We start from the raw sequence: 24,571 nt of genomic DNA, 5'->3' as shown, positions 1-24,571 counted from the left end.
TCGTACCTCTCCTAACAGTCCATACTCTGATTCTCTGTTCTTTAGTGGTGGCCATCTATGACTACACGAAGGACAAAGAAGATGAGCTGTCATTTCAGGAAGGTGCCATCATATATGTCATCAAGAAGAATGATGACGGTTGGTACGAAGGGGTCATGAATGGAGTGACGGGGCTCTTCCCAGGGAACTATGTAGAGTCCATCATGCATTACTCGGAGTGAAGACTCGAGGACAGAGCTCTGCATCTCCTGTTGCAGGAGCTGTCAGGGCTTCCCGGATCTCCACCAGCCTCTGGGGCCCCATCCAGAATAGCTGAATGAAGGATAATTGTAACAACCACTCTTTTTTTTTTTTTTTTTTTTTTTTCCTCCCTCATTATAAAACAATAGTGATTTGAGTTGTTTGAACAAATGGCTCTTCCGGCTGCCAGCAGAGAGGCTATCCTGAGCCATATGATGGTGAATTAAGCTGACCCATTCAGATGTAACGAACTCCTTGAGCAGCTGACCCTTCAGTCAAATTCTGACTTCCGACAGGCTCTGGGATCTATCTCAGGAATCCTGTGTGCCCTCATGGTACTACTTTTGGCAGCAGTGCCTGGCACTTGGGATGTCCTGGGATGCGTGTGGTGAAGGGTTGCTGGCCAGTGGACGTCCCTCCTGTTTCTACACTACACTCCTGTGCAGCTGGAAGAACGCTCGTGTGCTAGGGAACACTGGGATTTGTACACAAAGCCGTTCGCGTATCTGACTTCCTTACAGGTGGTTACATCTTAGCATAAACACTTTTGCAGCTGCTCTGCACATGTAGGCTGACACAGGGCACACAGAGCTGGCTTTGAATCACTCACCTTTTAGTTTAGACAATTAGGATGGCTGCAGCCCAGAGGACCCTCACCCACATTGCCTCATCTTTTGAATGCAACAGGTTTGGTTTTTGTTATGCACTGATGTAAATGTGCTGCTCCGCACCGAGCTACCTGCCACGGGTGCTGCTGGATTAAACGGAACTCACAGATGCCATTGATGGTGAAGGTGAAACGAAGTTTACAGGTCCTCCTGGGGTCTGAGGATAAACTCTAGGGGCTGTGATCTCTAAGGTTCAGATCTACTCACGCGTGCTTGCACTAGAGAAACTTACCCCCAACTTTAGTCTTATGCACAATATAATCTTGAAAATCCAATCAGGTATTGTAAATTGGCTTTTTGTACTTGATGACTAGATTTGCATATGTACTGTGAGAGCCCTGTGCAGAGGCAGGACAAACGGTAATCGTCGTCTTCATGTCTGTTGCCAAAATCTCTTCAATGGAAGTAAAAAGGGCTGTTGTGTGTACTGGTTTCCCATGGAAATCCAAGCAGTAACTAGTAGTAGTCCTAGCTCTCTTCCCAGTCCTTTCCATTGCTTATTTTGAAGAAACAGATATTTAGAGCTGTACTGGTGGATCTAGGGTGGAGTAATACCAAGTGAAGGCCCCTGGGTTAATAGTTTGCTTTTTAAGTTTCAGTTAAAATGCTGCTCAGTGTTCTGCTTTGCAGATCAGTGTACAATGATGGCTGTATTAGTCTGCCCTCAGGAAGGACTAAACACTGTCTTTGGGTGAATGTGATGCACTAACAGAATGAACCAATTAAACCTCCAGTTGCAGTCCTGTTGGCCCACAAATGACCCCTGCGTTGTGAGAGCCTCCTGGGCCAGGGCATCTTCCTAAACAACTTTTGACTGTCGCCTGACCAAGTTCCAGCTGGTACCAGCAGTAGCTTGTCAAAGGCAAGGTAACACTGCAGCTTTCTTCTGAGGCCTGTGCGTAAAACAGCAGTGCGGAGAGCAGTGCCAAGGGTGAGTCTGTGATAATATTGGCAGGGGGACTTGACACAATCCCCTTGCTTGGTAGCCAGTGCAGTATCAGGATGGAGGTACAGGTTTCATCCAAACTCGAGTGTGAAGGAGCCACAGCTGCTTAAGGGCGAAGAAAGAGGAAACAAACAGGTGAGGTGTGTGGGGGATACCGGTAAGTTTTATTGGTATCTGCGGTGAGCTTGCAGAAGAGGGCATTAACTCCTGTAACAGTGTGTAAAAGGAACTAGTTTGGTGGAAGCCTGCAAGAGGTACAGTTCTGAAGCAACCAGTGCAAAGATGGAAGTTACTTTCTCCCAGGCTTAGTCTGCAGCTGTGTAGCCAAGACGCTGTTGTCTTCTTTCTAGAAGCTGGCAGCATTAGTATTTGGAATAAACGTTAGCCAGAACAGATACCCTTCTACCTTCCTTCTGTCTTGCAGCAAGAGTAGCAGAAGCAGCCATGGTCAGTTCCCTCAGCCCATTTCTGTGGGACCATACCTAGAAACACTGGTGGTCCCGTACCTGGAATGTCTTTTTCCACTGCCACAGGGCAGGCCTACAGCTTCTGCATAGGGCAGTAGTGCTTGCATGGCTAGAGATCAGGGGGATTGCAGTGCAGTATTACACAGCCACCCCCTATGCACCAAAGAATTGCGTTTTCCAGGACTATTGGAGCTTTCCTGCCTTCTGTTTTGTTTCTGGTTTGTTTTTGGTGAAGACTGAGCACACAGTGCACAAACCTATTGAGTTTGGCAGCTTAAAACATTACTACAGGAGAGTGAATGCTCTCTCCTTGCACACCCATATTCCAGCTGGGAGGTCACGCATTAGTGCTATCATGTCTTTAACTCAGTATGTGTAAGAGCATGCGCTTGAATACTTCTGACTGATGGGTGGTGACTGTGTGTACTTCCATAGTGTGTGATACACACCCATGTCCTTAATTTTCATTCAGCTGGTTGTGTATCTTGTGAGTTTTCTGTTTTGAGAGCTACCAGAGTGGAGCAGTGTGTACTCTGGAAAGTACTGAATGCATGTCAGAGCTCAGGACAGAAGATGAGGCTGAAAAACCTTGAAGATGTGCCAAGCTCCTTCAAAGGCTGGTTTGGCTTAATGGGCCAAAGGTTAGTTGGGTTTCTGCAGATAGCATGTGGTATTGTTTGTCCTATAAGAGCTGCTCTGGATGGAATTTTGGGGTCACCTCCTGCTGGTTTTAAGCTTTATTATGCAGTACTAATGCAAATAAATGTGTTGAGTTTTATGCATACTTTTTATTTTGTATAGATTTTAATTCTGTGGCTTGTTTGGGGATGATGTGATGTTATGGTCATAGACCAGGCCAAGGTAAACAGGCTTTGTGTATTAATGTTACATGCATGCTAGTGAAGTCAGTGAGGGTTGCGTTTCCAGTTTTGTCCCTTGTATGTCTTCTCCAAAACCTTCACCCCATACCTCCTTATTTACATATGTTCCTAAAAGGGGGGTAGGGGAGAAGCGTGGAAAAAACCCTCAGTATTTCACATGGATGCACAACTTCTCTTCACTGAGTTCTGCTGCCATAGTAGGAGGTGTTCAGCATCACAAGCTGTTGATCAGAGCAGCAGGTGTGCATGAGAGGTAGGGGAAGGAGACCCTCCAGGATAGGCCAAAGAGTGCTGTATGGCCAAAATGAACGTTTCTCCCTTCATGAGAGCTGTGTTAGCCCAGCCAGATGTTTTCATTGTGCACGGGAATCTGTAGCTGTGGATTTTGCTTTGGTTTGCTGTAGCAGAGTTCTTCCTTGCTCTTGGCCCCCTTGGGACAAAGCTATTAACTACAGCTCTCCTTCAGCCACATGCCTGGGTGAAAGGAGGTCATACTGTCCCCAGCTAGTGTGGGTGCAAATTATTTTCATGCCTTTGTTCCTGAGTGGCTGGGGTTGCATGTGTCTCATGTTGTTGGTTTTTGCGTGTGTTTTTTTTTTTTCTTCCTTCAGATTGCTTTTCTTTGTTCCCCTCACTGGCTGTTGCAGCAGCTGGTTGAGAGTGGCAAGAAAACCAAGCTGCCTGTTTTATGCCTCTGCATCCTGACCGCACCTCCATGCCCAGTAGCTGGAGCAGGCACTAGAGGGCAGAGGCAGTGCCAGGGGACTTGCTAGCCTGACCTGTGAGAGCTGCACAGACACGGACATTGACAAGCTGCTGCTCTCACTGGAGGGCAAGAGGTGGAGCATGGCCCTTCTCTTGTAAGTGATAACAGGAACTTGAGTTGAGGTTTCCTGGAAGTGGGTGGAAATTGCTGCTGGTTTGCACCACAGCTCCCCCACCGTCCCTCTGGTCTCTGGCTGGGTGTTTTACCAGGGTGGCAGGAAGGCTGAGAACCAGCTAGCCCTTGCTAGAACAGGTTGTTCTCCTTTCACGCCTCCTGGGAACTTTTTCTTTGCCGTTTGAGGGCTCTCGCTGTGCATTGCTTTCTGGAGTAAGAGGATGTGCCTGTCTTCTGCTTATGCCAGCATGCCTGTCTCAGCAGACCCAGCGCCGTGTTTGCAAATGAGCAGAATGCTTGGTCCCCTGCTCTGCGTGATTCTTCAGCGCTCTTCGTGACAGCCAAGAATCAAAGGGTACAATGGCAGCAATGCAGCATCTGCCAAGCAGCACTTCTACCTTGGGCTTTTCAGCTGCCTTTGGGAAGGGAAGCAGCGACAGGACTGATGCTCCTTTTTGGACAGAGGGTGTGCTGCCCGCCTGCCGCGTACTTGTGAGTTGCTGACTGGTGGTGGAGGGTCATGCACTGGTGCAGCCTATTGTGCTTCTGGGGTGTCTCCTACCTGTGTCAGAGGGTGGCGAGTTGCTGCTGTGCTCTGCTCAGCAGCTTCCAGCAGTTCCCAGTGAACGCTGTAGCTGTGCCTCTCTTTACGAGGAATAAGCTCACTTTTAATTATGTCTCTGGCCATCAGGCATAGATCAAATACAAAAGTTTTACATTTTCATGTGGAAAGGACAGGACTTTTCTTTGGTTAGTAATCTGGTGGCATTTACAGGGCAACTTGTTTGAAGCTGCTAGAGGAGGCTGTTGGGGACTGGTGCTGTGGCTTCTGCTGGGTTTATTAGCATTGAGTGTAGTCACTGACTGAGGACTGCAGCATTTCAGTAAATTTTGCAAAACCCATACAGAGTATTTAGTCAGACAAGCCTTTGCTGGCAATAGTGGCAGTGGGAAATGTGCAGAACTGTTGTGGTCACTAAGGCAAATATTTAATCTTGAGAAAAGGCAGTGTTGTAAAACAGTATGAGCAGGTAGATGATGGTTTATAGCTTATAGGGACCCATGTTGAAGAATTTACTGTGCTTACGGATATATTTTCCACCTTCCTCATCCTTTGGCATCACTCAGTATTAGGCACAGCCATAGTTTGTGGCTAAAATGGTATTACACAGAGGTCAGAACAGTGCAAGAGGGGAACAGTTTTTCTTTTCAGTAGCTGAAGTCACGATGGAGCAACAGTCCTTTCAATTTTTTTTTTTTTTTTTGAAAGTACAAGAGTAGCGGGACCTTCTTCTCCTTTCTGTGGGAAGGTTGTTGAATGCTTGATGCGGCCAAGGTTTGCCAACTGCTGTTACAAATAATAATTCACAGACCACGGTGTTCTGCTGCTTTCATTCAAAGAAAAGAACCAATGTGTTTTGTACACCCTCCTGTGAATGCAGGAACTGTTTTTTTCTTTGGTACTCTGAACATACCCATTTTATTAATACCTTTGCTTATTCCAAGATGAGTTACAAAAAGGTAAAGTCAGCAGCCCGTTGGCCAGAGGTAAGCCTAGGCCCAGCATCCTGCTGAATACCTGTGTGGTGACTGCTGAAATACGTGCAGTGTAGTTGTTCCTATTTCTCTTAAAACCTCAGACAAATCCTACCACTATCTACTAATGAGGAAGAGCTTTGTACAAATTCATTTCCATTACAGCGCCTTGCTAAAGTGCTGACGTCTAGATTTTTTTTTTCTGTAAAGCCCAAGTGCTTCTTTTCACATTTGAAAAAGTGTCTTTTGCAACTTGCATGGACAAGTAGTTTCTATGAATTCTCTGGAAATGTTAGTGTCTAACATGGATCTTTTGTCCATGTACTTTTTTTTCTGAAAGCAGAACCCCCCCCACACACCGTTGGTTTGCAGTCAGAGGAGAAGCACCCTGTGCTTTTGATTTTGGCACTGCTGATGCAGTGGATGAGTGCAGAGCCCACTGTAAATGATCAAGCCTGCAGGACTCTGGGGAGCTGTGTGCCGCCGGTAACGTTTTATTGTGTGTGCCATTTGAACCACCTTCCAAGTGAGTGCAAAACCCAATTTTTAAATTTTTTTAATTGTACTTGGAATTAACTGTTGCTGTGTACTAAACCCTCTTGTTACGAGCCCTAAATAAAAAGAACAAAGCACACACCATGTGTTCTGTCACCTTGTGTTCTGTGAGTGTGCCACTGCTGCACCACATTCCTTGTCTTTTGCTACAGACTTTTCAACATGTCGAGGCTGGGATAAGTAGCTTGTGTATGCAGCCCTGTTCCAGAGGAGCTCTGAGGTCAGCACAGGTATGATGACTTGCGTCCAGCCCGCTGCCTTCAGCAGCTGCTCTCTCCACTTCTGTATGACTGCCTTTCCTGCAGTTACCACTACTGGGTAGCCAGCTCTTCTTCCAGCACAGGGCACCCATGCCATGTTCACGGCTCTCAGCTGCCATCCTGTTGTACCAGTTGTAGGCTCGGCTTCGTCTGAGCTGGCTGGAGAGCTGCTCTCCCTTGCTTTTCCCAAGTAACATTCTGCACTAACAGTGTTTAGGCAGAAGTCCCTTCCTCTGGGCCTGCAGGAACACAAGAGCTGTTCTTCTTTCAGCAGTGACATGTCTGCCCTGGGGCCGTGACACTTGCTCTATGTGCTGTGTCCTGGCCAGCTCTGAACTCCTTGTGGTATGCGCACAGCTGTGCTGCTTGTGAATTCCTTTCACTGAGCTGCATTCCCTCTCTGGTAGGTGAGAGCATGCACTGCAGCTGCTGCTTCCCAAGGATGGTGTTCCATCTCCTGGCTCAAGGCAGAGACTAGCTCAGTTACATGCAAGACCAAGTACCTCTGCGCCTCTAAGAATGACTGCCCCACACGAGCAGGAATTCCAGTTGGAGTTCCTATAACCCTGACTTTCAAATCCCTGCAGTAATAGCTCATGACTGCTGCACGGCTAGCCTATGGGCGACCCTGAGGGAGAGATGAACAGAGCTGAATTCCCTGCAGTGGACCCCAGAGAGGGGCTGCACCAGCACTTACCAGCCATCAGCTGTTCTTGGGTGAGCAGAGATGTACAGAGTACTGCCAGGACCCTGCACGTCTGGGGAAGCACGCAGATGGAAAAGGTGAGCCTTCGCTTTGGGTCCTCTTTAGACCTGTAGCTGGTGTGCACCTTGTTACTGGTACAGCCAGGTCTGACCCACTGGAAAGAACTGTGCAAAGGAACAATAAATAGCAATTTTATCAAGTGTGAGCACAGAAACTGTAACCTGTAGGCTGTCAGATATCTGATCTCTAAAGGGGAACCACCGGTGCCCTTAGAACACAATGTGGACTCTGAACTGAAAAAGAAAAAGGGCAAGACAGAGGATTAAAACAAATTATTAAATTTAACTACATCTTTATTGAATTGTGCATATTCCATTGTATAATGATCTATATTGGGTACTCTATAATGTAGTATTTCTTTTGTCCTCTCTCATGCTTAAAAAAGTATATTTATACATATATTTATATATATTTATAATATGGCAAAGCTCCCCCCAACCTGAAGCTATCATTCTAAAAGAGCTTTGATTTTTCTTTTTGGAAAGGGAAGAGGGGAGGCAATCCCACTGAAAGATAAAATGTGCAATTTTCTTTTTAAAGCAGTAAACATGAATGTATTTATAGCACTCAGCACAAGTTTGCTGTACAGAAAAATCATCATTGCAATGACACTTTTTTCTTACATTTGCATCCCCAGTATTATACAGGATATCACCAGTGGCCGCTAACAATTAGTGTAAGCCATAAAACAAACTGCTACTCCAGTTAATTTCTGGTCCACGGCAGTCCACTAGAAGGAGAACTAAGATTTCAGTTACAACTTGTGAAATAATTTAATTTTCCTTTTTTTAAGTACAAGCTTTATAGTGCTGCACTAAATCAGCAGTGAGGGAGCCTCTGGGCACAGGTTCCCTCGCTAAACTGCCCTTTGCCCCCACTCCTTGCAGATCTGTACCCACAGTTACCAAAGGCAAGAGATGCACAAGAGCTGGCAGCAGCAGCCCTGCTCTCTTACCAAACAGCAGCTGCAGCCCCTGTCCACTTGGCTGGTGCAAGAACATCTGTGTACCTGAAATTTAGCTCTGAATGCATCTTTGGCATCTTAGGAAAGGTGAGAGGAAACCATTTTCCACTGTAGGGAACAGTTGGTTCCATTCCTAAGTGTCCTCACAGATGAGTTGCCTTTAAGCGTTAAATAAGGGGGTTTCCAAAATCTCTTCCTCAAGTTCCTTCTCACACATTCCCCTCACAAAATCCCTGCTGTGGGGGACTGTGCATACATATAGCACCAGTTCCTGTTCCTCCAAATTCTTCTCTAGTTCACCTCACCAAGGATGTACAGTTCTCCTGAAAAGAGAGCTCACTGAATCTTTGCCCTACTCAGTGCCTCGGAGCACCAAACAGGCACCAGCCCAAATAACTACTTTTCCTATGTTAGTGGCAATTACTTTACTTACGAAAGCTAGGCATGTGTTGTCACCTCATTTGCAATTTAGTGTCTTAAACTTCTCAAAACTAGACAAAGCCTGTGACTCACGGTATCACAGTATTAGTGAGTGGTAACCCCTGCACTATAATGCTGGTTTTGTCACTCATATATGTATTTAATATATATATATATTAAATTGAAGGAGATAAATAATTCAGAAAGGAAAATTATTCAATTTCAGAGAAATGTATATTTCCAAACAAACTTTTAAATTCACCAGCATATTACAGGTTTTCCATAGATGTTTCTGTAGTATTAAATACTCTCTGGTTTGGAGCCTGTCCCGAGTAACCAAGGGTCTGCAAAGCTAAACACCAGAAGCCAGAAAATGGGGCTTGGGGAAGCTCCTCTCCAACACAGGTAAGAGTCCCCTCACCCCCCAAATTAGGAGCACTGTTTGAACAAGCACAAAATCTAAACCTTAATAAAAGAAAGGCCAAAAAAAAAAAAAAAAACACCACCCACAAAACAACCAAAAAACCCACAACAAACAAGCAAACAGCCCTCATACGTTCTGGCTGCACCGTCACTACCTTCTGTCAGGAGTTTATATTGCTTTTGTGTTTGGTCTGAGGCAAAACTCCAGAAAAGCATCTATGCTGACAAGGTGGAAGTCACATACGCATATACCAAACAGAAAATCCCTTTATAAACTTCTGCTGCTACGTTAAAATAAATGATAAAAACCAGGAAGAGCATCAAGTCTTGGAAATTCTATGTGACAAGTCAAACGGAAATGCCAATACAGCTCTAAGAAGAATTCGACTCTTCGTTAACAAGATTTTCAAACGGTAAATCTAATTCTCTACCACAGTAAGTGTTTCCCAGCTATAGTTAAAGCCAGTGAGCCATACAATGCCCCAGTTAATCAAGGAGATGCAACTGCTTGTAACATGACTCTGTATTAGACATAATACTCGTAATAAGACCCACTTACTTACTATCTTACTTTGAATAAGAAATTATTTTACCTGTAACGGCACCATTGAAGTATAACAATTTAGTTCTATGTGGTTTTCTGTAATAAGCAGAAAATTTCTCGCTTTTGCCCTTCTGTTGTTGAAACGGCACTTTTGGTTCCTTTAACTGTGGAAAAAAATAATTTTAACCCAGAGCAAAACTGGCCACGCTTTCTCTGAGCTGATTTGTGCTACCTGGTTGCTTAAGAGCACAGAGCAAAGGAATTAGAAAAAAACAGCAACAACAAAAAAACCTCTAAATGTGCAACTCCACAACAGTGAATTGTAAAATGCACTTGTTAAAATATTGCTCCCTCTCCCATCAGCCCTGAAACCAAAGTGATTCAGGTACCTTGACTATTTCCCTGATGTGTCTGTCAATCACTCCATGCTGCCCTACAGGAAATCACACAATAAGTTCAGGAGAGGAGCTCTTTGGCTTTGAGGTCATGCACTAAGTTAGAGCAAGCAGTGCTTTGCTGCAGGAGGAAGCAACTGCACAGGGGAAGCAGGAGCTTTCCTCTTCCATGTACAATAACTGTGGGTTTTTTTAAATTTATTTCTTTACTGTGAGACATGTGCCTAACCTTCTCCCCCAAACACAGATTTTGAAAGATAAAACAGAACCACTGGCATGTCTACCTCAACCACGTTACCAATGATTTCTTCAGAATGACGTGCTTAAAAGCTTTTCTTGTTACTAACATTTTCCCTCTACGATTAGTGCTGTTATGAGGGCCTAGTTTTTCCTTCCAAAGCAATTCCACAAGAGCTGAATTAAACTGGAGTGCCTGAGAAGCCCAGGTTCCTGCTTTCTACAGCTGTGCTGCATGTGCAGAGACCCTCCCCTCTCTGCTGGCTGAACAGATCCCTGCTACCTGCAAAGGTGGATGCTACAGCTGCTTGGCAGAGAGGAAACGAAGAACAAAGAATGCAGCTGTCAGCTCTCAGCTCCTTCCTCCTGCAGGAACAGGGTTTTCCCTGACATACACATTAAGTGCCAAAGGGTATACACACTTCATCATGCCACATAACTACAGCTCTACTCTCTCAGTATTTTAGGATAAAAGCATCTGCTATCTGTGGGTCCAGCGTATGAGAGCTCAGCTCTCACACACTCATTTTAGTAGTGCGAAAAGGATTACTGCCCCTGTTTGTAGCAAGAAGCATCTTGCTTTGTGTGAGCTTTGGCCCCTTTATTTTCTGATTTTACAAGATAAAATGGTACAATTCTGAGACCAGTGCACAAGGGGAAAAAATAACTTACTTGCAAATAAGGCATATTTGCTGTCATAAAACAGTAAATAAACTGGAAAAGCAAGTTACATTGACAGGATCCAATAAGCTAAAAAGACAACCAGGTTGTCTGAATCACTCTGTATCCAAATTTCAGCACACATCTGAGACAAAGCTGCAGCCACTCACATTTCTGTATCACTAGTGACTGATGAAGTACGTTCTACTAAGGATGCAATCTTGCAACCTTTGCCAACACTCACTCTTTTTGCTGCAAACCTTGAGTTAAACTTCTGTCTCCCAGCAAGCTGTTAAGCAGCCTGCGACGTTAAGCATGGATTCATTGTCCTAGGGGGAGATACTGGGTAAATGAAACTGGGCACAAGAACAAAGTTCAAACGCCTCTGAAAAAACTGCACTTAAAACATTGCTCTGCTAAGTGCAAATCCTAGAGGTACCCGCACTGAGTGAACAGGAGATAAAGGGCTGCAACCATCACCCACCAGTGGAGCTAGCTATCTTGTAGGGAAAGGAAAACGGAGGGAGCAAGAATTCCCTGACTGATTCTCATCGGGGAGCATGTGCTGTGTCAGCCCAGATGCACCCCATCAGGGAGTAGAGGATTTGTCCACTTACCTATCGTCAGTAACGGCTGGGAGTTACAACTGTATTTGCACACCTTCTGCACTGGTGGGTGTGAGCCCCAGGAACTGCATACAGTACAAAGCAGCAGGAGGACCAACGTAGAAAATTACAGCACCCATGAATTGCAGTATAGCTTAATCTTCCTGCGAAGTTACTTGCCAGCTATACTGAGCATGCTTAAAATCAACAATGCAAATGCTGTTAAGGACACTTGATAAGCACAAAAATAGTAGAAACAAAACTTTGTGAACAATTTGAAAGATACAAAAAAAGTGCCTTTCCATAGCAGTGCTTTAAAAATGCACACAATGGTATATTGTTATTGCTCAAAAAAACTAGTCAGAAATATTAAAACAATTTCCAGAGGTGCTGAAATAGATTTTATAAAATTATATGAAACAGGTCAACAGAGACAGCACCATTAATTTTTCTCTTTTCATGATGCACTTATTTAAAACTATATAGTTATAGATGTATCATTTTTCCCCTCTAATTGGCAAAACGTTTTTCCTATTCATAAATTATTCACAAATACATTAATTTTATTATTTGGATTTAAAAAAAAATAAATTAAAAAAGGAATAGGGGACACTCACAATATTTCTTATCAATCTGAGTTACTCTAATGAGAGATTAGTTTCCATCTTGTTTTTACACACTTGAAGATACTGTGAGGTTAAGCTACTTCCTTTGATTCACTTTTTGGGGGAGAAAAGCATATAGTATTTGCTTTTGAAATAAAGGTAAACAGTAGAATCCTTTGACATCTGAGCCTTGACAGTATCCCTGTAATGACCAGGGAAGTTAATGACTGCAGATGGCACAGTCCAAGTATTTTAGTTAATTTAAAAAGATTGTGTACCACTACCCTGTAATGAACATGCATAACACCCAAGACCACTTATCCTAATTACAATACCTTATTGTGTCCAATATGTAGGTAAGACTGTATAATCAAACTCCTGAAATACAAGATGAAGGACGCTAGTACTTGATACGGTGATTGTGACTCGGTAGCAATAAAAAAAAAGCAAATATGATAATCTATTTCCTACTCATACGGCTCCTTAAATTAAACTAATAGCAAATGTTATTGCCTCTCAAAGATTTTTTTTCCAGTCCTCTCCCTTGACTGCTAGAAGTGCAACTTCATAATTAACAGATTTATGCATTGGTCAGAGCCTCTGGCAGGTCAAAGAAAAGAGAATTCCAGCTGTGCTTAGCCTGAAATTACCATTCCCTTCTCTCTTTCTAGAAAGACAAGTTTCCTGACAGTTTCTAATGAATTACAAACAACACTGTTTCCAGACACTTGTTTTTTGTAAAGATAATACATCTTATCAGGCACAGACAATGTGAGACTGTACGCTGTGTGTGTCTGTGTGAGAACAGAGCGCTCTCTACAGAAACCTACCTGTTCATTCAGGGAAAGAATGACACGTACAAGTGATGGATCCACACGGGTCAGCCTTGTGAGTCGGCACTGATTGCAGGAGTCCTGGCAGCTTTCAGAAGGGGTTAACACAAATGGTCATCTTGTGCCATAAAAACAAATGATCGAGCCTATTATAAACTTAAAATGCATAATGGATTGGAATAATACATATTTATCCTAGTTACTTCATGGGCAAGTAATTTTGAATTAATTTGTAGCAGTGTATATTTTTAAACTATTTGGAAGGAAGGGGGAGGTTCTTTATAGTATAAATATATTTCACTCCAGCCCACTACATATAAAATCTATTTTCTTTGTCAGAACATACTCATTTTCAGTAGTATTATGACCAGAATGTTTTGGTATGTTGAGTCTGTATTTTTCAATCAATGACCAATGTACAATTACTAGCAGAACACCTCCACTTTACACCATTATTTACCCATCACAAACTGCCAAAAGGTTTGTGGTGCTTTTTTTTTTTCCCTACTTTTTCCTTCTTCTTCCTTTCTTTAAAGTGCCCTCTACATCTTCATCTTATACGGTAAGATTTGACTGGTTACAGAGTCTGATTCCCAATAATATAGTGACTGAAACAATAAATACGGCTCTACAAAAACATTCTGGTTATTTTCTATAATTGCGACGAAATATATCACAATATATTATATACCTACACTTATAATACATGCACAAACATGTCTCACATGGACAGACACTACAAAAATTATCTTCCCCTCAATGCAGAAAAAGTAAGAAAAAGGGATTTTGGTCCAATCCATATGAAGGGTAAAAGAAATCGAAAGGATTAAGTTGATGCCTCTTCTACCCACCTCCCCCAATAAAATATTGACAACCCCAAGCCCCCAACTTTTTTGGCCTAGCCATGAAAGGGGAATGTCTCTATCTTTAATCTTAGCTACAGTTTGAGATCACCTCTTTTGACGGGGCTATTGTCCACGTCCCCACATTCTCTCCAAGCGCACAACATCACAGGCTGCCTGACCACAGCGCAGCCCTCGAGTCAGAGAGCACTGGCCCCTGGGGACTACCAGTCCTGCGACAGCTTGGTGTTCTGATCCCTTTTGGGAGGTGCAGGCGGCGGCCCCCTCCGTAACGTTGCATAGCCAGATATATGACTGCCCTTGAAGCTGCTCGTCTTCTGCTGGTCAGCCAGAAGCTCCGGTGGGGGTGGCGGCAGGGCCATGTCGTCCATGGTGGCTGTGGGCTCTGCTCTGGACATCCGTGCAGAGGAGAGGGAGCCGTGCCGGGTGATGGATTTCCGCTGCAGCGTCCGGTTGAGGTCTGCCAAGAATCCCGGCTGAACGCTAAGGCTGGACTTGGGTGAGGTGGGCACTTGGGGGCCAGGAGTCACCGGTGGCTCTGCGACGTCTGCCTGTGTCAGCCGAGTGCTGTCGTTCCGCTTCGGACGCGTGGGCGGTGGGGCTTTTTTAATGGATGGTTTTGACCACGCCTGAGGCTGGGGATTGACAACAGCGACTTTCGGGGAGGTACTGCCTGAAAACACCGATGGGATCTCAACCGGTGGGACGGGAAGATCTATTTCGGGTGGCGGTGGTGGAAAGTCTGAATCCGACGGCGGTGAAGGGAATTCAACCACAGGTTCCTTCCCAGACACACCTGGCACAGGAGCCTTGGCCGGGATCCCTCCATGCGGAACGACGATGGGCAAGCTCACCCCAGAAAGGTTGAGCTTTCCAGGCTTTGGAGGGGCTGCAGGAGGCAACGACTCCTTCGAAGGAGACCCTGACGGCTCTGGTGGGTGTGCAAATTTGCTGACAAGGCGGTCCACTGAAGGTCTCTTGGACTCGTGGTACTCAGTGGAGCTGGTGGATTTGATGCTGGAGTTCCGCTGAGGTGTTGGAGGTGGTTTCTTCCCTCCAGGGCTTGATGTCTTGCTGGTCTTTTTGACTGGAGACCCTGATTTGTCAGGGGGGGGAGAACCTGCAGAGGTAGCTGGGGAAGGAGGTGGAGGAGGAAACACTAAGCTGCTCTCTGGTGGAGGAGGGGGGAAATCCGGAGAGGGAACAGAGGCGGGCTGCCACTTGGGCTTCGCCTTCACTGCTGGAGGTGACTGGGGAGCCACGCTCAGTGGCAGGGGTTTCAGAGGCTGGGGCTCAGCAGCAGGTGGGGTGGGAGGAGGTGGGAAGTGGCTGGCTATCTGCTTCACCACTGACGGCACTGGGGACTGAGGGGACGGAGGCGGCTTCACAGAGAAACTCTGCTGCTTTGGGAACGTTGGGGGAGGAGTGGGGCCTGGAGGGGCTGGGGGCAGCGGAGGCACCTGGGAAGAGGTGACACTCGGCTGTTTCTTAATTGCAAGGGGCAAGGGAACTGGCACAGGGGGGGTGACATGCGTGACCCCTGGTGACGCTGCCTTCCCGCTGGGCTGCGGAGGGAGAGCTGTCATGAGAGGCTTTGGGGGCGCTTGGGGCGGTGGGGGCGCAGGCACGGGGGGAGGAGGGGGTGGCAACGGGGGGGTGGCAGCGGCGGCAGCCTGGCTTATATTTGGTTGCACCTGATGGATTTTGGGGGGGGGTGGCGGAGGCGTGAACTGCGGCACAGACGGGGCGCAAGGTGCCGGCTTCAGCTGTGCCATGGCTGAGCCCGGAGTGGGAGGCGGCGGCGGAGGGGGGGGAGGCGGCATGACCCCGTTGGGGGGCACCAGGATCTGAGGCTTGCCCGAGGCTGGAGGGGGCGGGGGGGGGCTGCGGTGCAGCGGGGGCCTTGGCAAAAGGGCCGCCGTGCTGGGCTGCGTTCTGCAGGCGGGTGATGGTGCTGTACTTGACGAACATGGTGGCGGGGGAGGCAGCAGCCGGGGCGGCCTGGCTGGGGAGGGGGGGTGGAGGAGGAGGAGGGGGAGGTGGGGGTGGAGGAGGGGGGGGCGGCGGTGGGGGCAGCGGGGGGGACGGCTGTGAGGCTGCATAGGGGGTCGCCACTTTTGTCTGCGGGGACACAGGAGGTGCAACAGACATGAAGGGCCGACCTGCAGGCTCCATTCGGGCCTATTGGGAAGGGAATTTTAGTGAAAGTGGAAAGGGAGAAAAAGAGAGATAGGGAGGGAGGGAGGGAAGGAGACAAAGAGATTATAAAGTCAAGGTCTAAATGTGCCTGTCATTAAAAATTAAGTGGCAGATCACAGCATGCAGGAAGTATTAGGAAAACAATGCAGCAAGAGACAGTTGTTCACACATCAAGCCTGAACCGTGCAGTCTGGCCACACAAGCTGGCAGGAGAGCTGCCAAGAATCACCGGGGCCAGGTCTATTGCAAGCTATGCCGAAATTATGGGAGGCAGCTGTACCCAGGGAGACACATTGGTCCTCCTGCGGGCAAGCATCAGGAACCAAACAGGACACTCCCCAGTGTGCCAACGGCCACAACAAAGGACGCTGGGCAGAGCAGGAGACTGCAGGCATTGCTTCAGCTCTTAAAGACTGAAGTTAAACCATACACGACCTCCCAGAGTGTCTGACAAGCCTTTATGTTGTCAGCGCAGGCCTTAACACAGCTTAGTGTTGCACAGTGCAGAAATCCTGACCTGCTCTAAAACACAGAAGAGCAAGCTCTGCAAAGGAATATTTCTGAGGTCCTTCTCCACATGCTCTGACACCAAACACAAAAAAAGAGGGACAACTAAAGTTTCCTAGGAAAGTGTCCCCAGAAGGAAATGTTTGGAGACCTTCAACACAAGTTAGCTTGGAAAGGAAAAGCTAGGCATGCAGCTGTTATGTTATTCAGAAAAAGAAAGACAGGGAAAAAAATGTCTAAGGGAAGGAGCAATGGGAAAGCAGCAGGCAATGCTTTCATCTACTCATTGGGTTTTGCTCAGGTTAAATTGCTTCTCTAAAATTGTATACCTACATTCATGTTAAAATTTAAAAAGATGATTACATTACTCAAGTTTATCAACAACTTCCTAATACAAAGTGGTTTTGCTACAAGCAAAGTTGTGAACTTCACAGTGTGATCTTCGCAGCTTAGAAACATGCATTAGAAATGCAATACCAACACGCAACTAACTGCACTCAGTACCTACACTTCATTAGTAGATATTTTGCCACAAGTTAGCCCAATTATGCTCTTTTTCACTGTATAAGTATGTTTGCATATTGCTTTGTTTTAAACACAGGTGCACAGAATTTCTATATGCATAGGAACAACACCAAAAAGATTAGAGTAAGAAACAACAAAGGGCAATTTACAACAAACATGGGATGTGCCTCTACCTGTCACGTTAGGTCTGTGAGGCAAGAGTGTAACAAAGTTCTGGAGCTTCATCAACATGTTCACATACCAAAACAGGGAGAGATCTTGATCTCTTGCATATGTTAGTCTGCAATTACCATTCTCCCAGTCACCCAAGTTAATGAATTTATAAGTAACATCCCCTGACCTTAGTTCTGCCCTGTATAAGGCACCACGGGTGTGCTGACCTTCACTTTTGACACCTGAGACAGCAAAAGGCAACAGGAAAAAATAAAGCGGCATAAACAGCGAGAGAGAAAGACTGACGCATAAAAGAACAGCTATCCCTGAATGGCAAGACCTTAGAGAGTCTTGAGCAGGGAACTGTCCCTTATTCCTTGTCACGTAAAGCACACACAGTGAGCACGCATTCTGATACCTGTCGTATTATCCTATTTAAAAGAACATTTTTAAAATCTAACAAGAAAACAAGACATGATATTTTCACTGTCCAGCTGTGATGAACGTGAACAAGTGAATAAAATATTCTTTGGGCAAATGGCAGCATTTTGGGAAATTATATCAATAACACCAATATATATAATAATATACCAATTATATCAATAACGTTGTTTCTTTTCTTGCCACAGAGTTTAACATTTGCCCCTACCAGCCTAATTTATTGACCATTTAAGTTTCTTCAGCCAGACCTGTACAGTATAAAAAATCATGTACAGTAGTTTGGCTTAAGTTAAATTGGTGAACAATTTACTCAGAATTCTTTTTAGCATAGTTTCAAATCATAATTTTACATGGTTCATTTCATTTGGAGTCTTTGCAAGTTTCCATTCACCTGTGTTAACATGTGAGGTCATGTACCTTTTAATGGATTTGTGTATAGAAGGGAATTCAAATTGATGAAATCTTGAAACATGGATGGCCCTTAATAGGGAGAAGTCTGAATATTTTATTTGTAAAAATGCTTTAATCAGATAACATAAAAATTATGGGGGTTTATTTAAATGAGTAATTGCCAGCAGCACCATGGACTTGATGTGGTCCATAGTGCTAATCTCAAAATTTTCTCCAGAAGTTCACAGAGTGTAGTAGCAAAGAGTTCACATTAAAAACAAAACTTCAGAAAACAGTAACATGACAGTTCTCATAGCAGTACTCTTCCACCTCTGTTGGATACATGCTAGACAGACTTGAGTGCCCTATCTTTTCCATCAACCCAGTCCCTGTAGAAATGATGCACCCTGTACACATACACAAGCCATCTGCTGATGAACATGCAGCAGGTGTTGCACACATGCAGTAGAAAAATTTGAATCACAGTTTAGTAAGCTACGTTCCTGGGCCATCACTATTACAATTATATGATTTCCAAGCCAGCAGGCACTGCAGAAAAGTTACAAATCCCACAGAACAGAGCCAAGTCAGATTTCACATTGTGCCACCTGTGCTTTTTTACTTGAAAATGTGATGTTGTGTCTTATTTCTAGTTATTTATCTAATGCACCAATATGAGGTGTAGTGACCCATGGTTTTATTTTTAAAAAGCCTCCTTCTCTATCGACCTTGAACCTGCAGTTTGGGAAAGATTCGAGTCTGACAGGAGAGAAGATGGCTTCCCCCACAGCATCCTGCCAATACACCTCCACACATAAGTGCCGCCGTTAATACCTGTATCATGGCTGTCCAGGAGCCTGGACATTCTGTAAAGCCTGACAACCAACCAGCTGAAGTGGCGGTTCCGCTGCGTGTGCAGGTATTCTCCAGGAACTACACCAGCCAACTACCAGACATAGAACTAACCAAACCACCAAAGACTCTCGGAGTCAATGGGCTACTATCTTTTGTAACTCTCTACCAGCAACAGCAGATATCAAATCTGTCTCAATCCACAATTACTTTCAATTTTAGTACTTCTGCTTTAACCATGTCTATGTTTACTGCTTCCATTTCCACAGAATATAATAGCAACCATTGGAATAAAAATATTAGAGTGTGTCTTAAACAGGTGTACCTGCCTCCAGATCTCAGTCATTTACATCTTTACAATGGAAAAATGTGACTAGTTAACTGAAGAAACATCTTAGTAAATTAATTTAATTCATCAGCTTGTTAACAGCTGATCTTTTTATCTGGTCTTTACTCAACACTAATTAATAGGATTCATGGGAAGGACGGTCTCATGCCTTCAAAGAAAAGGGGGGTTCTGTGTACACTAATAAAAACAAGAGCAGAATGTTTCATGATTGAACTCCCTGAAAAAGCAATTCCTGAAAAAAAATGTATAATGTAGTGTATGCAAATAATATATAGTAATAAAGAGAAAAAAAATCCATCCCATTCCAGACAGAGGTGGAAGAGGTAACACTCTGTCTTGTGCGTTTTGTTGGGTGTTGGTTCTCAAACTAAAGTCTTCTTGTTACCTTGCTGGATTCCTCCAGTTGAGTGCCTCGCTTCCAGGCCTCAGAGAACATGGAGCTGACAATACTTTGGGAACGGACATGTCCAGTTGGCTGGGTGTCAGAAACTCCACTGTCAGACTGATTAGAATGATTTGATTGAGATTCTGTTTAAAAGAAAGCAAAAAAACTGTTTACATTTCTGAATGTAAGAGTAAAGCCAGTGTGCTCATAATGCAAGTCTGTGTGACCTTTCCCACCAAATAACAGTGTTCCCACTAACGACTGCACAAGCTCCAGCTCACAGCCAGCCCACTGAAGACTGCTGTCTAGACAACACAACAGAGCAACAAGACCATACTCATGCAGGGACACCAAATTTGACAAAGGAGCAGAACCACTATTTTCAAAGTTTCACAGAATCACAGAATCACAGAATATCTAGGTTGGAAGAGACCTCAAGGTCATCGAGTCCAACCTCCAACCTAACGCTAACAGCCCTCCACTAAACCATATCCCTAAGCTCTACATCTAAACGTCTTTTGAAGACTTCCAGGGATGGTGACTCCACCACTTCCCTGGGCAGCCTGTTCCAGTGCCTCACAACCCTTTCAGTGAAGAAGTTCTTCCTAACATCTAACCTAAAACTCCCCTGGCTCAACTTAAGCCCATTCCCCCTCGTCCTGTCACCAGGCACGTGGGAGAACAGGCCAACCCCCACCTCGCTACAGCCTCCCTTGAGGTACCTATAGAGAGCGATAAGGTCACCCCTGAGCCTCCTCTTCTCCAGGCTGAACAAGCCCAGCTCCCTCAGCCGCTCCTCGTAGGACTTGTTCTCCAGGCCCCTCACCAGCTTCGTCGCCCTTCTCTGCACCCGCTCAAGCACCTCGATGTCCTTCTTGTAGCGAGGGGCCCAAAACTGAACACAGTACTCGAGGTGCGGCCTCACCAGAGCTGAGTACAGGGGGACGATCACCTCCCTAGCCCTGCTGGTCACGCTGTTCCTGATACAAGCCAGGATGCCGTTGGCCTTCTTGGCCACCTGAGCACACTGCTGGCTCATATTCAGCTGACTATCCACCATCACTCCCAGGTCCTTCTCTGCCTGGCAGCTCTCCAACCATTCCTCTCCCAGTCTGTAGCTCTGTTTGTCTCTCAAGAGATTGTTTTGATCCTTGCCTACGGGCAGGGACTATTTCCTAATTGCCAATTTCACATATTTCAGTTAACAAAAGCAGTTTACATCGTTAAAACAGGGACCTTGATTTGTTTTTTTCTCAAATAGATGAAGATAGCGGCATCAGGAATTTGAAATGAAGTTCCTCTTCTGAAAACACACACCACTAGAAGTAATAAAGGTTTTTGGATTAATATAGTCCATTTCCTGGAATAGCCCCTCCTGCAGTCTCCAAATAACTGAGAATAAAAAAGGTAATTAAGTCTTTCCATTATGAGACAGATCACATTATTACCTGGCAAACTAGATGAGCTGGAGCCTGACTTGATACTGGAGCTAGACAAGGAAGTCCAGTCATACGCCGATTCTGTTCTCTTCAATGCTTCCTGATAATTCATGTACAGTTGCTTCCCATACTAAGCAAAACGACAAACAAATGTAACGACTATACAGGCTCTGTGCCCTTTTCAGACTGCTAATCTCCACCGCCAGCTTCTCTATTCCACCTTCTTTTTCCCAAGAGATAAAAAGCAGGCTCTATGTAAAGGAGCTCGCACAAAATTAAATCAGTGCAAATTTCATTTTCTTTCATTTAGCAGCAGTGGCAATTTCCTGCTCCCGATCTTTTGCCTTTTTATTAGTGAATTGCTAAAAGAAATAAGAACAGTTTCTTTATGCTAGAAGAGATTGCATCAAACCACCCAGATAAATGCAAGAAATGGGCCAACAAATAAACTAAGACAACATGGGCATCTTAGAAAACAAATCTGTCAAACCCAAAGTCTCATCTCTTCCCACAAGCCTTCCTTTTAATGTCTGTAAGAGAGCTGGCTGAAATCTAGCACACATGTCAGTCAGAATTATGTCACATGACAAAAAAAGTACAGCAGAAATGGAAGGAAAGGGTCCAGTTTTTCTAGGGAATGAAGGATTTCTAGGGATGTAAGAATAAACATTGTATAGTTCACATTCAGAATAGTTAAATAAAAGGAATTTGGATTTAGCGTGTATTTTGCCAAGTAACTATAAATGGTTTCAAACAGATAATGACAACAACTCATGACAACAGTGCAAGACTGGCTAGAGGAGGTTACCTTAGCAATGCGGATGCCATTGATCCATTGGTGTAGAGTTCTTACATCATCACAGCAAAGATACTTGATATACTGGGATTTCTTCTGGATCTGAGGATGCTGCAGAATAAAAATGTTAATCCCCACCGATAGTTTAATAGCTAGGAATGCAAGAAAAGCCATTAATCTGCTGAGTTTTATACAGACAAATTTATTGCTAGAAGCTCTTGGATGGCAGTGCATACTTGAGGCCCACTTACAAATGTTTGAGAGTATTTCAGGAGTTGGGGAGACTGCTTTACACACAAATTGGCAGCATGTCCAGCAAACACTGACTTCAGATTTGAAACACTAGGAAAGGGTGACTCTCGAGTATTTTAGTGCTGTACCTTCTACGTACCTACAGAGCTTTCTGCGTCCCCAAGGCCCTTTAGAAATATTTATACTCTCAAACCAAGCAGTCAGAACAGTGTCAGCTTGTAAAAACTGCAAGCAAGGGACAGTCAAAGTGTGAAGAGTTGGCTCCTTTAGCAGTCTATGGACTAAATCACCACTTGAGGGAGACAACTGTTTTAGCTACCTCTCACCAAAACACACTGGAGGAAAGCAAACATACTCTTCTCTGCTTTTGCATGGCTTGAGTGAGACACTCCACAAATGACACCCTGTTGAGCAGAATTCTGTTCTCAGCTTGTAGAGCCTTCTAGGTCCCTGTCCTACTGATACAGGGCTGTCATTTAAAATACTTGCTGTTCCCAATTGCATGTAGGAAAGGAAAAAATATTGTATTTATAAATACAGAAGTAAAGAAATACAATATATATATATATATTTAAATCAAACAATGGAAATCACTCTGGATGGATTACTCAGTTGTTTGCTGTCTGTGCTGCAGAAGTTACATGTCACAGAGCTGTCATGGCAGCTGTGAATACTCAACTTATTATTATCCTGTATTAGCTTATAGACGAGCAATAGAGTTTTGCTAGACGATCATAGGCATTTCAGTTTTACTGGAGACTGTCTTAAATATCTATCAAAGAACTTTTCATGTCTTTTCAGACTGTTTTATCTTGCTACATCTTCCAAACACAATTGTTTCAAAATGAACATGAACACATTTATCTTCATAACCAGAATATATGTAACTAACTTCACTATGATTTTAGATCTCTGTTTTTGTTTTTCATAACCGATCTCTTTCACGTACACATTGTGTAACAAAGAGGAATCTATGAAAGCATAAACAATTACTTCCCTAACAAGCCTATTTTTTCCGGACTTGTTCTAAAATTTGGCTATACATAAATTAAAGGAACTCTCAGAAATCTAACATTCAGGACCAAGGAGGTAATGTATACAGCATGCAACTGTCTTATTTAACAACAGCAACCATCTTGCACAGTAAGGTTCACGATAAACAAAGGAGACAATATGTAAAGACTAGTCCATTCCGCACTTTATTATGGATCAACCTTTTAGCATGCTTTTCCCATTCATCTCTTCCTCCCCCCCCCATTCATATTTTGGAGCTCTTTCTCAGCTTAGTGAGTCCACAAAATCAATTGTGTATACAAAAAAAATAAATAAATTATATGGCTTCTATGCTGTTGATACTAATATTAAACACTGATTTAACACGTTGAGAATTGAGGAAAGCAGAACTCAATGTAATTGGTGATTCGTCAGTTCCACACTGAAAATATAGCTTCATTTTGTATAAGTTAGCCAACTAACTTTACAACATGAATCTACTTAAATAATAAAGGAAAACTTAGATGTTAAATTTTGACTTCAACATTTCCATGAGTTCCCTTACACTGGCAATATATATATATTTTAAATCTACTGAGACATAGTCTGATTTACTCTGGGTGATCAACAAGTTTGAAAAAAATATCCATTTTAACCTGTCAAAATGACATAGGTCGAAAGTGACATGCAATCATAAGAAATCAATTTAGTTCAAATAACATAATACCTACAAACACGGGTATTTTTGCCTTTAATTGTGTTCAGTTAACTGTGCCAAGGACTTATAAGACCGGAGAATATACTTCCAATTTCAGTTTTATGCTTTCTCCCTTAATCTCATGTCCCATATTAGATATTCAATCTACTTGGGGTTATTTAACCTAAAGAAAAGGAGGTTCAGGGGAAACCTCAAGTTGCCACAGGAGGTTTAGGTTGGATATTAGGAAAAATTTCTTCACTGAAAGTGTGGTAAAGCATTTGAATAGGCTGTCCAGGGAATTGGTTGTGTCACCATCCTTAGATGTACATGTATTTAAAAGATGTGTAGATTTGATGCTTAGGAACATCAAACAGTGATAGACTTGGCAGTGCTAGGTTAATGGTTAGACTTGCTGATCTTAGAGATCTTTTCCAACCTAAATGATTCTATGATTCTACCTCTCAGTGGGCCCAAACAAGTTGCCCTGTCTGTTGAAAAATGAAATCCTTCTTTCATACCACACATAGGCAGTCACACGCTCCAGGCACATAAAACATTCTATCGTACTGCTATGCATAACACCGCAAGAGATGGGAATTAGGGAAGATAAAAATTCAAAGGAAAATTTTAAGCACAACTATCTCATTACTTGCACCGTTTTCAAATCCATGAAAATGCTTTATTTGCTATGAACAAACTGTGAAAATCTGTTTTTAAAAAGCTTTGTAGCTAGCTATCTTGCAAGAACTAACACCATTTTGAAAAACCTGTGAGAGTCAAGAGAGACCGGGAGATGAATTGATGCAATTTAAAATAACTGAAAGCACTCAAGTCCCGCCGTT

The 24,571-nt window shown here is 44.0% G+C and overlaps 2 protein-coding genes across 6 annotated transcripts in view; one reads left to right on the top strand and one right to left on the bottom strand.

The window, feature by feature from the left end:
• ABI2 (abl interactor 2) overlaps positions 1-6,235 on the top strand; it is a 58,795-nt gene extending 52,560 nt beyond the window's left edge. For all 5 annotated transcript variants that reach the window (XM_084289122.1, XM_084289121.1, XM_084289124.1 and 2 more), the window contains one exon: positions 46-6,235. In XM_084289122.1, coding sequence (XP_084145248.1) covers positions 46-221 — 176 coding nt within the window. In that variant the 3' untranslated portion in view covers positions 222-6,235. The remainder of the gene's footprint in view (positions 1-45) is intronic.
• A 1,247-nt stretch (positions 6,236-7,482) lies between these two features.
• Positions 7,483-24,571, bottom strand: part of RAPH1 (Ras association (RalGDS/AF-6) and pleckstrin homology domains 1) — an 86,352-nt gene continuing 69,263 nt past the window's right edge. The window contains 5 exon segments of the mRNA XM_084288742.1: positions 7,483-15,650; positions 15,652-15,929; positions 19,550-19,692; positions 20,998-21,118; positions 21,797-21,895. Of these exon segments, the coding sequence (XP_084144868.1) occupies positions 13,952-15,650; positions 15,652-15,929; positions 19,550-19,692; positions 20,998-21,118; positions 21,797-21,895 (2,340 nt within the window). The 3' untranslated portion in view covers positions 7,483-13,951.

This window comes from Netta rufina (genome assembly GCF_964035555.1).
Source record: "Netta rufina genome assembly, chromosome: 6".
Taxonomy (NCBI): Eukaryota; Metazoa; Chordata; class Aves; order Anseriformes; family Anatidae; genus Netta; species Netta rufina.
This window is presented reverse-complemented; position numbering and strand designations above follow the sequence as displayed.